We start from the raw sequence: 17654 nt of genomic DNA on the forward strand, positions 1-17654 counted from the left end.
GACGCAACAAAGCGCGGCAGGCGGGGGTCCGGTCGCCTGGTGCCTCTCAGACGGTGCTGGAGCGGCGGGCTGCTCTGCAGGCGGTCTCTGAGATCTCCGGGGCGGTGACCTCCCGACTCAGCGAGGCGTCAGGCTCCCGAAGGAGCACTGGGGACTCCCAATCTGATGGCGCTGAAGAGGAGGCGGAGGAGTTACCTGATGTTACCCCTGGGACTGCTGATGAGTTGCTGGACGCTTGAAGGTTTGGAGTGCTATCGGGCCTAGGCCGGGAGGGCACGGACAGTGTGGAGCTGAGGCGCATTGAGAGTGAGGCCTGGCGGGGTCATGCGGGGTTGGGGGGTGAACTGCTCTGGGATGGGGCTTTGTGGCTGGTTGTGAGGGGCCTGGAGGGGAGAGCGGGGGGGCCTGAACGGAGTGGAGCGCTGGGGGATGACCGGTTGAGACTGGGCAAGGATGCTTGGGTGAGGACTGTCGTCAAGCCCGTCTGGCAGTGAGCCGCCACCTCAACCTCACGGACAAAGTGAGACTCTGGTGGCTACCAGAGAGTTTGATTGCTGTTGGGGGTAGTATTTGGATGGGTACCTGCAGTTTAGCACCTGTTCTGGGGAGGGGAGGGAGCTCGGGGAGTTGGGTAGTTGTGCTATTTATGGGGCTTGTCAGTGTGCCTCGGGGGACCCGCAAGGGGTGGTTGGTTCAACGATGGGATGGGGACCCCCCCTGAATTGCGATTTATGACTTGGAATGTGAGAGGGCTCACCTCTATGGTGAAGAGGCATAAAGTCCACGTGTACCTAGTGCGGAGAGGGGTTCAGGTGGCATTCCTCCAGGAAACCCATTTAGACAGAGAAGAAGGGAAGGCGCTACATAGACGCTGGAGGGGCCAACTGTATTACACAACATTCTCGAAGTTTGCCCGGGGTGCCCTGATTTGGGTGAGGGCGGGAGTCCCTTTTCAGCTTCTCAGGACGGTAGCGGATCCAGAGGGCAGGTTTGTGGCAGTGCAGGGGCGGCTGGATGGGAGGGATATAGCATTGTGTAGTGTGTATGCCCCCAATGTGGACCAGGCCGCTTTCTTTTCCAGACTATCGGGTCAGCTGGCGGAGTATCTGACGGGGGCGGTGGTGTTGGGTGGGGATTTCAACTCAGTGTTGGATGTTGAGTTAGACAGGTCTCATCCGCCCCTTGCACAGTCGGTGGTTTGTCGGGTGACCAAAAGCAGGCGGGCCTGGCAAGATACGTGGGGCCTGGTGGACACATGGCGTACCCATCACCCGCACGACAGGGACTACTCATTCTACTCGGCCCCTCATGAGTTGCACGTCAGATTGGATGGCATATTGTGCTCACCGGATGTTCAACCTTTGATGCGGCATAGCGAATATTTAGCCAGGACCATATCGGACCATAACCCATGCGTGGGGATGCTGCAATAGTCCAGACAGAGGCAAGCTATCCCTACTTGGCGCCTTAAACCCTTGCTGCTAGAGGACCCGGTGTTCCGGGCTGAGATTAGCGACTGTATGACGCAGTATTTTGAGCTTAATACAGGGACGGCGGCGAGCCGAGCGACGGAATGGGATGCGTTTAAGGCGGTCGTCCGGGGGCTTGTATATCATCCACGGCCGGGGTGCGGAGGGCCTTGTTAAAAGGGGTGGACGGAGCGGAGGCGCAGTTGCGGGAGGCGGAGCGGGCACATCAGAACGGGGACGGTGAGGTAGCCGGGGTTGTAGAAGCACGGGAGCGCGTGGCGGTCTGCATGGAACAGCTTCGTTGTTACGATCATAGATCGTATCTGGTGCGAGCGCATGCGGAAAGGGATAAGGTGGGATCCCTTCTGGCGTGGTTGGCGAACCCGAAGGCGCGCGGTGACCCTATACTCCTACTGGTAGAGGAAGGGGGGGTCCCGGTCTATTCCCAGGTGGGGATTAATACGCGGTTCGCCAGCTATTATGCTGGGTTATATGATAGTACTATGGAGCGGGAACCTGAGTGCCTTGTTGACTTTCTGTTGGCAGCCCGCCTGCCTCGACTGGACCCTGACGCTGGAAAGGGCCTTGGGGGCGCGATTTCGCTGAGCGAAATCCAAGTGGCAATTAGGCATATGGCTCGACGAAAGACCCCCGGGAGCGGATGGCTTGCCGATCGAGTTTTATGCGGCCTACCCGGATCTGTTGGCGCAGCAGCTGCAGGCCCTGTATAGCGAGGCATGGGGATTGGGGCAGTTGCCCGCCTCTGCTCGGGAGGCGATCGTGATACCCCTGCTGAAACCCGGTGGAGAGGCGGGTGCGCGCACAGCGTATCGCCCACTCTCTATGCTGACGGTGGACTACAAAATCCTGAGTAGAATTTTGGCGTCGCGCCTCTTGACCCACATGACCGCCTTGATCCACCCGGATCAGGCGGGCTTCATTCCTCGGCGCAGCACGGCCACCTCCATTCGACGGTTGCTGCGGGTGATGGAACTGGACCGGGATGAATACCCGGAGGCCTGCACATTGTCGGTCGACTTAGAAAAGGCCTTCGATAGCGTGGAGTGGCCATATTTGTATCGAGTGCTGCGGGAGTTCGGCTTGAGGGAGGACTTTGTACGTTGGACCGCCTTGTTGTATAGCGGGGCAACGGCCCGGGTGAAGACGGGGACTACTATCTCGGCCTCCTACCATGTGCGGAGGGGGACGAGGCAGGGCTGTTCCCTATCCCCCTTGTTGTTCGCGCTGGCTGTTGAACCACTGGCCGCTCACGCCCGACAGGGGGGTGCTTATTCCGGAGTCTCCCTGAGGGGGACGCTCACTACATCTCCCTGTATGCAGACGACCTGCTGTTGTTTCTGAGGGACGCGACTGACGCGTTAAGGGGAGCGGTCGCCCTGTGGAAGGAGTTCGGTCGCCTGTCCGGACTGAAGGTCAATTGGGGTAAGACGTGTTTGTTTCCATTGTCGCAGGGCGGCGGGACACCGCGGACGGCGGGAAGTATCCGCTGGGAGGGCAGCTGCCTGCGCTACCTGGGGGTTAACATTTACCATACCCAGGCAGATTTGTTGGAGGGGAATGTTGGTAGAGCGCTTCGGGGTCTGCGGGGTAGTATGGGATTTTGGAGTACACTCCCGCTCTCATGTGCCGGGAGGGTGGCGTTACTGAAAATGGTGGTGCTGCCACGCCTTCTTTATTTTTTCCGCACACTTCCTGTTTGGATCCCGGCGTCGTACTTCGCGCGATTGCGGGCACTTTCGACGGGTTTCATTTGGGGGTCGGGACAACGGCAGGTGGCGCTGGCCACGTTGCGGCGGCCACGAGCGGAGGGGGGCCTGGCAGCCCCCGACTTTGAATGGTACTATTTGGCGGCCCAGCTTCAGTGGCTCACGCAGGCGGTGGCCCGGGAGTATAGAGGCCCGGAGGGCCCACAGGACAGGTTGATCCCGCGGCATGTGCTGGCCTTTACGGTTCTCCAGCAGCGACTGGATTTGACCCAGCTGACCATGAAGGAGCGCACCTTCCGGCAGTGCTGGAATAGGTGCCAGAGGCGGGCAGCTATAGTCCGCCCGTACGCTCCGGAAATCTCCCTTGGGATGTGTACAGCGCTCCCGCATGGGGGTGATTGGTCGGGACTAGCGATCTGGGAGGAGCTGGGAGTACAGATGGTAGGGGACCTATTCCGAGACGGTGAGTTATTGTCCTTCCAGGACTTGCAGGACGCCTACGGGCTCCCGCAGGGGGATTTTCTGCTCCATGCGGCTTTGGTGGCGAGCATCCAGAAGCATTGGAATATGGGGCTGATGGAACCCCCGACCGCGGCGGGCTGTCAATATGTTGTGATGGCGGCAGGGACGACCAAAGCCATTACATGTTTATACCGCAGATTGTCGACGGAGGGCTTGCAACCTCTGGCCGCTCTGCGGGAAAAGTGGGAAATGGACCTCGGGAAAGCGATACCAGAGACCACGTGGTCCACGCTAGTGCGGAGGGCCTGGAAGGGAACTCGGAACGCACGGTTCCAGTTAGTTCAGTTTTTCACGCTCCATAGGGCGTATATGACGCCGGCCAAGGTCTTGCAATACTTTGGTGGAACACAATCTCCATGCCCTTGGTGCGGGGGAGAGGGGGCAGATTTTCGCCACATGTTTTGGGCCTGTCCGCAGCTGGGCGATTATTGGGCTGAGGTAGTGGACTGCCTGAATCAGGTGACAGACCGCTCTATCACTCCAGAGATGGGGACTTGCTTGCTGCTCTGGTTTCCCCACACCCGCCGCACGAAGGTCACTAGCAGGTTCTATGATCTGGGGTTGATATTAGCTAAAAGAGAATTGACCCTGCACTGGAAATCCAGGGGGGGGCCTAGCTATGTGCGGTGGAGGGCAGCACTAGTGAGATGGGCGGGGGCGGAGGGTACGCTCCGGGTGCAGATGGCTCTGAGAGGGGACGATGAGAAAGCATTAGCGACGGCCAGGGCATGGGAAGCGTTGGTAGTGGAGCTCCAGGGGCTGATATCTGAGGTGGGAGACGGAGAGAGCACTCCGGATCGGCAAGAGGCGAGGGGAACTGAGGATTGAGATGGGAAGGGAATGAAGGAGGTCCCTAGACATAAATCAGAGGCCTGGACAAGAGGGATGATTTGCTTACGCAGAGAAGGGGTGAGCAACTGTAAATGATCTCCTTAGAAGGGGGGGCATATCGGGGGAGAAGTAGGGGACAGAGGCGCACTGACATGAGGGTGGGGGGGGGGGACGAGTTGGGGTTGGGAGGGAAGATATTCTTACTGAACACGGGGACCCGTGGTGTAATGAACGATCATTGTTGATTTGGAAAATAATAAAAAATGTTTCAACAAAAAAAAAAGAGGCAGATCACTTGTAGTTTTGCTCAGCAGCTCTCACGTAACTTGTAGCTTTGTTCAGCAGCTCTCGGGTGACTTGTAGTTTTGCTCAGCAGCTCTCGGGTGATTTGTAGCTTTGCTCAGCAGCTCTCACGTGACTTGTAGCTTTGCTCAGCAGCTCTCACATGACTTGTAGCTTTGCTCAACAGCTCTCACGTGACTTGTAGCTTTGTTCAGCAGCTCTCGGGTGACTTGTAGCTTTGTTCAGCAGCTCTCGGGTGACTTGTAGCTTTGCTCAGCAGCTCTCACGTAACTTGTAGCTTTGTTCAGCAGCTCTCGGGTGACTTGTAGCTTTGTTCAGCAGCTCTCGGGTGACTTGTAGCTTTGCTCAGCAGCTCTCACATGACTTGTAGCTTTGCTCAGCAGCTCTCACGTAACTTGTAGCTTTGTTCAGCAGCTCTCGGGTGACTTGTAGCTTTGTTCAGCAGCTCTCGGGTGACTTGTAGTTTTGCTCAGCAGCTCTCGGGTGACTTGTAGCTTTGCTCAGCAGCTCTCACGTGACTTTTAGCTTTGCTCAGAAGCTATCACGTGACTTGTAGCTTTGCTCAGCAGCTCTCACCTGACTTGTAGCTTTGCTTAGCAGCTCGGTTTAAGTGAGAGGCGGATAAATATCCTCTGCACTTGTTAACATCAGGGCTCTGGCTGGAAAGCACTTTTGGTCGGAGGGAAACAAAGAAACGCTAATTCTCTCTCTCTTTACCCATAGTGTGGGTTATACACGCACACGGATCGTCGCTCACACAATACGTGCCTAAGCATGAGGGGAGTAGGTAGCATTCTTGTCCAAGAGCAGTCACCTTGCCTCTGATGGCCTCTTTTTGTGTTTAAGACCCCCCCCCCCTCCCCGCAGTGAAGAGCCCCTTAGGAAGAGTAACAAGAAATGCTGTGCACAGTGGGGGATGGGAATGCGTTGACCTGCTCTCTGAGGCTTGTATCCATGTAAAACACAACGCGGATACTCGTCTCTCTGAGCATGTCCACCCTAGGTCCACTACAGCCAGATTTTCAGGGTAACCACTGACTATGTAAATAATTTAATAATAAATAAACTTGGTGCGAATTTGTTAGCTGAAAATGTTTTGTGGATCTGGCCCTACTGAACCTTCTTATTTCTCCTGTTCTCCTTAAGGGACAAAGGAAGTAGGCGTGTCAGACATGTCTGACTGAAGATGCGCTTGTGAGATGAGGGGTGGCGCGGGAGTGTTGGAACTGGGCTGAGCAGAGTCTGGTAGAGGAAAGAACCCCAATCTATGTGTTAGATTTGCATTGGTACTCTCCAGCTCTGTTCCTCCACGGAACTGGAAAACCACAAAGTGTGTAAAAAGAAAGCTATTTTGATCTCTCGAATGAGCAGAGGCTAAAACCAGGAGCAAGAGCTTTAGACTCACTCCCTTCATAGCAGCTTTGATGGCAAAAGTGAGGGGTGAATGACGGTGCCTTATAGTATGGGCGAGAGTGTGCTGCTGAGAAAGTTGTATGATGGTACACAGTGGCAAGAAGAGACCGATACTTGTGTTGTGTGATGCATGGCGGCATCCATGCGCTGCTTGATGGTGTGCGTTGCTGAGACTGGCAGTAGGCCTTCCACCTGCCCACGCCCATGTTGCCTTGATGGGATGGTGTGTAGGGAGGGACTTGCAGGGGATGGTGTCTGAGTTCCAGCCATTGGGCACTGGCCTCACGGTATCCATAAAATAAATACACACATTTTGCAAAGAGTGGCATGCTATTTTTGGTCAACTGTAGGACCTGCTTAAGGATGCCCTTGATAGGTCCTTTGACCTCACTGGAGTAAGTCTGAAAGGGAGATAGTGTACCGCAGAGCAAATTCATTGATATGACTTAATAATAAGTAACATTTTCTCTCTCTACTTTTCCATAGGTTGTGTCCCCCCTGATGGAGGCCATCCTTGGGGAGACCCCTATCACGGTCTCCGATGAGAAGGTCAGCATCACGGATCTCACGGCGCAGGTGGTGTCCGGCCTGTCTCTCTCCCTCCATCCCAGTCCTGGAAATAGCCACACTCTCATCGCTAAGACCACGGCACAGCAAACATTGAAATCCCCAAAACAGGTGAGTAAGACAGATGAGAAGCGTGAGGAAGTTACTGACAGGATGAAGCTGGGAGAGTACTTGTCTATAAGAGGCATCCACTGAAACTCAACGCCACGTACATCCAGCTATTCAGGAGCAGAGGTGAGCCCTGGGGCTGGTTGAAGTAGCCTCGCAGTCCCTTGTGTAGCACAGGTCCAACGCCAATGCTTAATGTATTTCCACGAGAGGTGTGCAGATGTGATCCACACATAATTCAACCCCAAAATAACAATTTTGCACAAATATATATCACAGGGTGGTGGTTGCCACTGTGTAGTTATGGCTCAGTCACAGTTTACATTAAAAGGCATTTTTTTGATTTGGCTATAACTTTGCACGAAATTTGGCAATTCTCTTAGTCATGTAAGTTTTCGTGCAACACGTTTCGTAAAGATCTGTGCAGGTTCAAAGGTTATTTGGGGGCAGGAGAGGCTCCCAAAGCAAATGTTGCTTTCGGCTACAGCTTGAGCTGCTGAATGGATTTACGCCTGACTCGGCATGCAAGCAGAACTTTACAGCGGGGGTTGACAGCAGTCACTGCTTAATTTGAGCTGGTTGTTTCCAGTGCTCGGCGCCGGCACTGCATTTCCAACCGGCGCTTGTGACTGACCGCCACATGCCCGTCCGCGCCTCGCCCGTGCCCAGTGCCACCCCCCCTGCACAAAAAATTATCTATTCAAGAGAAGCCCTACTAAAAATCAAACCAGACCCAACATCCTGCACCAGATCCCTTGACCTGACCACCTGGTCCGGTTCTTGGACCTGCAGGTGCTGTAGTTACAGTCTAGGCTTCAAAGCAAGTAATCAGCCACCCGTACAAGCTAGGAACCTACGATGTGGACTGATCAATGTCAGGTCTATGGGAAAGCACGCCGCGCATATATTTGATCTCATAATGGAGAATAAACTTGACTGTCTCTTTATGACGGAAACCTGGCTGACACCAAATAGTAACCCTGACATAACAAACTCCTTACCCCCAGGATATCTAATCTCTAGAGAGGATAGACCTTGTCAGAGGGGTGGAGGCATTGCTATTGTCTATCGCGACACCCTGAATTGCCAAACTTTCCTTATACCTGACCTCAAAGGGGCGGAAAATGTTGGCTTTGCTCTAAAAATACATGACTCTTTCACCTTTACAGGGGCCCTGATCTATCGACCACCTGGCTCACATACTGACTTCATTAATAGTATCGGTGAAGCTATAGGCCACTTAGTCCTCAAATCAGCCAATTTCACCATCCTGGGAGACGCCAATATACACCTAGACGCCCACTCGGATCAGGCTACAATCTGCTTCACCGATACTATGAATGTACTCGGTCTCAAAACTCTTACCACCTCCGCCACTCACAAGGCGGGACATATACTCGACTGCATCTGCTCCAATATTGAAACACTTAAGGTAGATACCCCGCAAATACTAACCTGGACAGATCATAGCTATATTCCGTTCGAATTCCCCGTAACATCTCATTCTCGGACTAAAAAAACCAACGACCACCCAGGGTCTGACATGAAAGGACCCCGTTGGAAAGATCTGATAGGACAACCAGATTTCCTGATAAAAGCTGACACATCTAGACCGACTCTGTCGGGAGCCCCCGACAAAGACAGCCAGGCCTTTAAGGAATGGATCAACTCACTCATAAAGGGCCAGGAGTCCATCCTTCCCTGTTCGAGGACCAGGAGAAAACAGAGACCTATCGCCCCGTGGTTCTCTCTCACTCTAAAAGAGGAACAACGGAAAGTTAGGGCTCTTGAACGAAAATGGCGACTCAACTACACAGAGTATGACCAAGATTTGTACAAAATCGCCCGTCGCCAATACCACAGGTCGATTAAAACGGCCAAAAGGGAATACTACAAGGAAGCCATCAATAATAGCAAGAACAAACAAAAAGAAATTTTCAATATTGTTAACACTTTCCTCAACCCTAAAACTATGCAGAAAGATATCCCCCCCTCACAGAATCTCTGCAACACTATTGCAGACTACTTTGAGGGAAAAATCTTAACCTTGACCAAAGATTTCCCACAACCCCACAGTAATGAGGAGAACAAGGGCATCAACTCCGGACTAAAAATCAATACCTTTGCTTCCTTTCAACCGGTAAGCAAAGAAGAAACGCAGACAGAAATCCTTAAACTTACATCCGGATCTCCCTTTGATCCCTGCCCTCCGCTAGTGCTTCATTCACTAATAGTGGTTGTTAATCCATTCATCAATAGCATCATAAACTCCTCACTCACCCAAGGTCTGGTCCCTGAGGAATGGAAAATCGCAGCAGTCAAACCCCTGCAAAAAAAAGCACTACCGGACCCCGCTACCCTTACAAACCTCCGTCCGATCTCCCTACTCCCAGCCTTCTGTAAACTTACAGAGAAAGCTGTTAACAAACAACTTACTGTCTTCATGGAAAATAATAACATCTGGCATCCCAACCAAGCAGGTTTTAGAGCCCAACACTCCACAGAATCAGCCCTGATCTTTTCCTCCGAAACCCTCCGTGGAGCATTAGATCAGGGAAAGAAAGCAGTCCTGGTTCTATTAGACCTGTCCGCGGCGTTTGATACGGTGTCCCATGCTATTCTATTAGACCGACTAGCCGCGGCAGGAATTGTTGGAACCGCATTGAACTGGATAAAGAGCTTTCTCGTAGTTTATTTGATTGGTTGTGTAAAATCAATAAAAAACAGATATAAAAAAAAAAAAAAAAAAAAGAGCTTTCTCGTAAATAGGAGACAAGTTGTGGTCTTAGGACAGTACAGATCAGAGGAAAAGTTAGTAGGATCTGGAGTCCCTCAAGGATCCTGCTTAAGTCCTACACTTTTCAATATATACATGGCCCCGCTAATCACTCTTATCTCATCCTTTGGCATAGACACCATTGCATATGCAGATGATACTCAGCTCATTCTGATACTGGAAAATGATACCCAAGAAGCCGAAAGAAGGCTCCAAAGCTGCCTTACCGCCACGTTCAGATGGATGAACTTGAATCATCTCAAGTGCAATACTGGGAAAACAGAAATCCTTCCCTTTGGCAAGGATAATTTCTTCAATCCCTCAGTATGGTGGCCTGATGATGCCATTGCTCCCCCTAGCACTGCCTCCTCAGTCCGTAACCTAGGGATCAAATTTGACCCCACCCTTAGTTTCAAACAGCAAGCCACAGCCGTAGCAGGGACCTGCTTCGGAATCATTAAAGGACTCAGGAAATTCTACGACCTAATTCCCCTTTCCGCAAGGAAAACGGTCGCAGTAGCCCTCATCACCTCCCGCATCGACTATTGTAATAGCCTATATGCAGGGACTAACAAAGAAGTCCGCCATAAATTACAAATGGTACAGCATGCGGCTGCCAGATTAGTACTAGGGTGGAAAAAGAGGACCTCAGCTACGGCAGCAATGAACCTCTTACACTGGCTGCCCATTAACAAAAGGGTGCTCTTTAAAATTCTATTGATCACCTTTAGGGCTTTCAATGGGAAGGGACCCAACTACATACTAAAACTGTTCAAACATTATAACCCCACGCGATGCCTTAGGTCTCAAACGGCCAATCTTCTTACCATCCCTAAGTTCAGACTCAAGACTAAAGGAGGAAAATCTCTGGCAGTACTTGGGTCCAAGGCCTGGAACCTTCTTCCCTCCTCTCTCCGTCAAATCTCTACAGAAGCGACTTTCAGAAAGGCCCTCAAGACTTGGATTTTTGCCCTCCCTGAATGGGAGTGCAAGAATCTAGTCTAATTACCTTCCGCATGTATCATCATCAGGATCTGATTCTTCTCTACAGCGCAAAGATGCTCCCTGGAGTGCAACCTGCGCTTTATAAAAACCCCATTACATTACATTACATGCCTGCGGCATTGTCTGGCCAATTCAGAGAAGAGCACTGCAACAGTTAATTATTAATTCAAGATCCATTAAAAATGACTTATTACCTGCAACTTTGGGAGCCGGGAATAGTCCAAATTATCACACTTATTGAGATGGTTAGTAGTTGTATTGTAACTGTCATTGGCAGCATGGCAGGGGCATAGCATGGTGCAAGCTGCAGTGGCCTCCTGACGAGAGCGCTGGCACTTATGTTTTGCAAACTAAGCACTGTAGATCACCCAGGTTGGCGTCAGTCCTTCAGCCAGCCTCTGCTTAGCAAGGAAAAAGGCCATTTATAGCGCAGGTTGAAAATAAGTTACGTCTAAAAAATTTCAGTGGAAAACACATTTAAAATGAGGTGGTTCTGGTTGAAGTGCATAAAACTAGTGAAACCAATCACTTATGGCCATCAATTCACACATCAACAGGTGTGTAGAGCTTGGAATCCTGTATAGATGTAATCCGAGAAAAACAAATTACATTTAGGGCAGACAGAGTTTTGTCTAGAGTTAATCTACTGGAAAATCAGAAAAAACAACCAGCATTTCATAGTTGTATTCAACTCAATCTAATCAAAATGTATTTCTTTAGGAAAAACAAAATCATGATTGTATAGTCGCACTCGGGTGAGTAGTGAAGAGATTTTTTTGCAAGAACCCCAAGTGAAAAGAAACCAAAACCATAAAAAAACATGAGTGACAATCTGAGTGAGCATACATGGTATATTGGTTATTGTTTTAACTCTCTCATTATCACTCAGATTTCTTGCAAAAAAATCTCTTCACAATTCACCTGATTGCAGTTTCCTAATCATGATTCAAAAATGTGAAAAAAATGCCCCAGGGGATGAGGTTCCCTAGGGCCTAATAAGGCTTTTGGAGGGGCGCCACCTGCCCCCCTCCCGTTTGAAATAAAGGCCCTGGGGGCTAGTGACCCCAGGGCCTAATCAAGTTTGGGTAGGGTCCCCTCCCCTTTAAAAAACATAAGGCCCTGTGGCCAACCCTTGCCATTCGATCGTGCACGGCAGGGTGTTGGCTTTACTTATGGTAATAAAATATTACCATATATTAATAAATCCTAGAAATTAATTGAAAAAACCAAAGGCTAAAGAGCTGGTATAGTTGGGTATGATTAAAAGATTTGTTCAAAAAAAAGAAAATTAAAACCTTAGAAATTCACTGAAAAATACAAAAGTTAAAGTAACGTTATAGTTTAGTGAATATGTCAGTGACAACATTAACATTTTGAACAAAAAAAAAAACATAGAAATTTACCAGTTATTGTTAGCAGAGCTCACTGTAACCGAAGCCCCCACCATGTACTGCTGATAACCTCACATATTACATCACTAATTACATGTTCTATGACATAATTTAGGACATCAGTGATGACATCATTGATTACATCACTTACAACAACAATGTGAGATAAACCACCTTAAGTGTGAAACCTTTACATTTCACATTCAACAACCTTCATTGTTTCAAAATCTTTAGAACATTTATGGAACTAAATATGCACACATTTTAAATGTCATTGCTACATAGAATTTGTCTATCGTACTGTATTACAGTTATTTAACTTGGGCAGTTGCCCAGATATCTACTTGCGGATAATCTATTATCAACAGAGTTTTTGGCATTTTTCAAAGGTTTTTTGGAACATGCGTTGGCTTGATGCACCAGCCTATTATCACGCATACGTCTGCAATTGACAACAGGTGAACTCAGCCGTTACCTTATTTAACACGGAGTAATACTTGCACCCCAAACTAGTGATTTGTAAACGGTGCATCATATAACTTTCAACAAGCACAATTACACCAGCCTCCAGGGCTTATGATATTTCCATGCAATGGTCCCACAGGTGTACACTCAGTACCCCTATACTGTATATGACTATGGTGTTGTCAGTGATGTCATCAATGGCATTTAAAATGTCATGAGTAATTTAATATGTAAGGTCATGAGCACTGCATTATGGAGCAGTATATATAGTTAGATTAGTAAACTGTAGCTGGTGAATCTCAGTGTTCCTTTGGTTGTTAAGCATTTGGTTTTATCAAACATACCCAAGTATAACATAATTTTAATGTCTTTTGGATTTTATATATGTGTGTGTGTGTGTGTGTATGTATGTATATATATATATATATATATATATATATATATATATATTTCAAACACAAATGGAGACGCTGCACTCCCGGAGGTTCTTGTTGAACAGCATGTATTTAATTAAAACACATATTCTGGGCAAACACCACAACGCGTTTCGACGTCCTGTCTTTATCAAGTGGAGATTCGGGGAAAGTTCAGTTTGCCATGACTTTTATAGCCACAGAGGCATTATGGGAATTGTAGTTGGCATAGTGCAAATAATTATAGGAAGTCCAAGCAATCTTTCAATTATCATTGGCATGGTGCATATTAATACTGGAAATCCATGTTTTCCCTTGTGGCATTCACTGTAACTTCCGGACCCTTGCTCCAACTCTTTTTATCGGGCCGCATCGATGTAGTTGATACAGAAGGACGTAGGCTCGTCATTCAGCTTAGACAAGCCAACCCTACGAGGCTGCTACGGCGCAAAGCATAGGAAGTGCGACATCATTTTCTTGTCTTCCAAGGTATAGTACCCCTGCGAGAGATTTAGTACCTCCTCGCCAATGCATTCCTCTCCAGTCAAGTCCAACACCGGGCGCTGCCACCTTAATTCAAGTTCCAAACACAAGAGTGAAAAGGAGAGTTACAGACCCCCTAACATTTGTAAGGGGGTCAAAGAAGGACAGAAAAGTACAAAAAAAACATTTATTGATTTTAAAAAAAATCACGGGGTACGCGTACGGTAAGCTTACGGTAAGCGTACGGTAAAAAAAATAAAAATAAATAAATGAAAAGCAGATTTAAGAGTTTAGAAATTAGGGAGCTCTAAAAAGAGCTGTTGTGTTTATGAAGTCATTTTTTTAGTGGTACCTACAAGTAAGTACCGATGCAGAGTCTAAGGTTCAAGAGGAAGACTCTGTTCCCTTCATCATTGAAGTGCACACCATCTCCTCTATAAATGTCTTGCATGTCATAACGCAAGTTGTTGTGGTAAATGGCACCCATACCATAGTCACGGAGGAAAGCAGAAACAGATTTGTTGACGTGCTTTCTTGCTTTGTCAATCTGCGGACAGAAATGATTGGACCAGTTCCATTTTTGCCTTTGGCATATGTTGGAAAACACAAAGGCAGTTTTAGGGAAAAGTGAAAACAGTTGTGCAAAGGTGTCCTTCATAAGCATTTCCTGACCTACCCCAGTCAAAGTGCCTAGGTCATTGCCACCACAGTGCACTATTATGAGGTCAGGGTGTTGGATTTGCATGAAGGATTTCACCAATGGCATCAATTGGTGCCACTTTAACCCTCTCTGACCAATCCATTTAATGTCTACATTTGGCAAAGCAAGGTCTCTCACCATATCTGTTTTCTCTGCAAACTTTTCACTCCAGAAGACATAGCTGTGCCCTACAATCCACACTGTGAACATCTTCAAAGGAGATCTGGATGCACTCAGGAGGTGTCTTTCAGTAGAATGGCAATATGAAAAGAAAGACAGTTTGGAAATGGAGGCATACATATTTTTTTAAAAACAAAAAGAACTGATTGGCTGTTTCATACCATTCTAGAATAAAAACTAGGCTGTATGTGAAAATTAATAGAAGCATGTTTTGTATTGGTACAAAAAAATGTGTAACCAAAGAACAGTACTATGGATTTGTTGTTAGGTTTGAAAAGTCAAGCACTCTTGCTCTGTGGAATTGAAACATTGTGTGTCGAACTTCTGACCTAACTGCACACAGCAGTGTTCCATGAGCTGTTGCTATGGTAGCAGGCAGAAGTCAAGTTGGGGGAAGGGTACTAGGCAGAAGTCAAGTTGGGGGCAGGGTACTTTTGGAAAAGGGTTCGTTTTCAACCAATAGAAATGTGTGATTACATGTGAAAAAAAGGGGGAAGCACTGAGATTTGAAACTTACATGTATATGTGTGGAAAAATAGAGGGAAAGTTTGCCATTATCTGGTTCTGCTGAGAGGAGAGAGGTGAACACAACAGAGATCCTGGCTCTGATAATCTGCTGTTTGAGTGTCACATTTCTTTCACAACTAACTAATTTTAAAGGTGAGTTTACAGTTTGAGAGGGTATGTATGTGGTAACTTAAGAAATGAATAATAGAAATGGGAATTGTTTTTGTTGTAGTTACACATGGTGGTTTCATAATGTGTCAGTGTGTAAAAGTGATTTACACTTGCCCCGAAAAAAAAAAGAGCAGTAAGTGTGCTTTCAAATTGGCAAAGAAATTTCGTTTTGGGACTAATGTGAAAACATGACTCTGTGTGCATAGAAGAATTATAGGCAGAGATTTATTGCGTCTTGCTCTGGTGATTTCACAGTTGCATTAGATGGAAAGGGGGAGCGAATTTTTTGGGGAAGAAGTAGAGGCTTAGCACACACCCATGTGCTTGCCGTGTATAGTCATGCACAGTATTAAGAAGCCAGTGGGGTTTTCAGGTTTAAGTCTGTAATGCAAATACATTCAGCATCACTAAGGCTGGTTGCCCTTGCTGGAGTGTAGGCAGACACAGAGAATACACATGGTGGTGGTCTGAAAAAAAAACAGCTTGGACACGTGCAATTAAATAAATCAAAAATAGAGGTTTCATAATGTCTCAGTCTGTAAAAGTGATTTCAAATTGTAAAAAGAGATTTTCATTTGGCACGAAAAAAAAAGAGCAGTAAGTGTGCTTTCAAATTGGCAAAGAAATTTCGTTTTGGGACTAATGTGAAAACATGACTCTGTGTGCATAGAAGAATTATAGGCAGAGATTTATTGCGTCTTGCTCTGGTGATTTCACAGTTGCATTAGATGGAAAGGGGGAGCGAATTTTTGGGGGAAGAAGCAGAGGCTTAGCACACACCCATGTGCTTGCCATGTATAGTCATGCACAGTATTTAGAAGCCAGTGGGGTTTTCAGGTTTAAGTCTGTAATGCAAATACATTCAGCATCACTAAGGCTGGTTGCCCTTGGTGGAGTGTAGGCAGTCACAGAGAATGCACATGGTGGTGGTCTGAAAAAACAGCTTGGACATGTGCATTTAAATAAAAGAAAAAAAAGTGGTTTCATAATGTGTCAGTCTTTAAAAGTGATTTCAAATTGTAAAAAGAGATTTTCACTTGGCCCGAAAAAAAAAGAGCAGTAAGTGTGCTTTCAAATTGGCAAAGAAATTTCGTTTTGGGACTAATGTGAAAACATGACTCTGTGTGCATAGAGGAATTATAGGCAGAGATTTATTGCGTCTTGCTCTGGTGATTTCACAGTTGCATTAGATGGAAAGGGGGAGCGAATTTTTGGGGGAAGAAGCAGAGGCTTAGCACACACCCATGTGCTTGCCGTGTATAGTCATGCACAGTATTTAGAAGCCAGTGGGGTTTTCAGGTTTAAGTCTGTAATGCAAATACATTCAGCATCACTAAGGCTGGTTGCCCTTGCTGGAGTGTAGGCAGTCACAGAGAATGCACATGGTGGTGGTCTGAAAAAAAAACAGTTTGTACATGTGCAATTAAATAAATCAAAAATAGTGGTTTCATAATGTGTCAGTCTGTAAAAGTGATTTAAAATTGTAAAAAGAGATTTTCACTTGGCCCTAAAAAAAAAGAGCAGTAAGTGTGCTTTAAAATTGGCAAAGAAATTTCGTTTTGGGACTAATGTGAAAACATGACTCTGTGTGCATAGAGGAATTATAGGCAGAGATTTATTGCGTCTTGCTCTGGTGATTTCACAGTTGCATTAGATGGAAAGGGGGAGCGAATTTTTGGGGGAAGAAGCAGAGGCTTAGCACACACTCATGTGCTTGCCATGTATAGTCATGCACAGTATTTAGAAGCCAGTGGGGTTTTCAGGTTTAAGTCTGTAATGCAAATACATTCAGCATCACTAAGGCTGGTTGCCCTTGGTGGAGTGTAGGCAGTCACAGAGAATGCACATGGTGGTGGTCTGAAAAAACAGCTTGGACATGTGCATTTAAATAAAAGAAAAAAAAGTGGTTTCATAATGTGTCAGTCTGTAAAAGTGATTTCAAATTGTAAAAAGAGATTTTCACTTGGCCCGAAAAAAAAAGAGCAGTAAGTGTGCTTTCAAATTGGCAAAGAAATTTCGTTTTAGGACTAATGTGAAAACATGACTCTGTGTGCATAGAGGAATTATAGGCAGAGATTTATTGCGTCTTGCTCTGGTGATTTCACAGTTGCATTAGATGGAAAGGGGGAGCAAATTTTTTGGGGAAGAAGCAGAGGCTTAGCACACACCCATGTGCTTGCCATGTATAGTCATGCACAGTATTTAGAAGCCAGTGGGGTTTTCAGGTTTAAGTCTGTAATGCAAATACATTCAGCATCACTAAGGCTGGTTGCCCTTGGTGGAGTGTAGGCAGTCACAGAGAATGCACATGGTGGTGGTCTGAAAAAAAAACAGTTTGTACATGTGCAATTAAATAAATCAAAAATAGTGGTTTCATAATGTGTCAGTCTGTAAAAGTGATTTCAAATTGTAAAAAGAGATTTTCACTTGGCCCTAAAAAAAAAGAGCAGTAAGTGTGCTTTCAAATTGGCAAAGAAATTTCGTTTTAGGACTAATGTGAAAACATGACTCTGTGTGCATAGAGGAATTATAGGCAGAGATTTATTGCGTCTTGCTCTGGTGATTTCACAGTTGCATTAGATGGAAAGGGGGAGCGAATTTTTGGGGGAAGAAGCAGAGGCTT

General features: G+C 47.1%; 1 protein-coding gene across 5 annotated transcripts in view; it reads left to right on the plus strand.

Annotated features, from left to right (window-relative positions):
- TMEM132E (transmembrane protein 132E) overlaps window positions 1-17654 on the plus strand; it is a 1031163-nt gene that overhangs the window by 975650 nt on the left and 37859 nt on the right. For all 5 annotated transcript variants that reach the window (XM_085649649.1, XM_085649650.1, XM_085649652.1 and 2 more), the window contains one exon: window positions 6752-6943. In XM_085649649.1, the coding sequence (XP_085505775.1) occupies window positions 6752-6943 (192 nt within the window). The remainder of the gene's footprint in view (window positions 1-6751; window positions 6944-17654) is intronic.

This window comes from Triturus cristatus, chromosome 3_2 (genome assembly GCF_964204655.1).
Source record: "Triturus cristatus chromosome 3_2, aTriCri1.1, whole genome shotgun sequence".
NCBI lineage: Eukaryota > Metazoa > Chordata > Amphibia > Caudata > Salamandridae > Triturus > Triturus cristatus.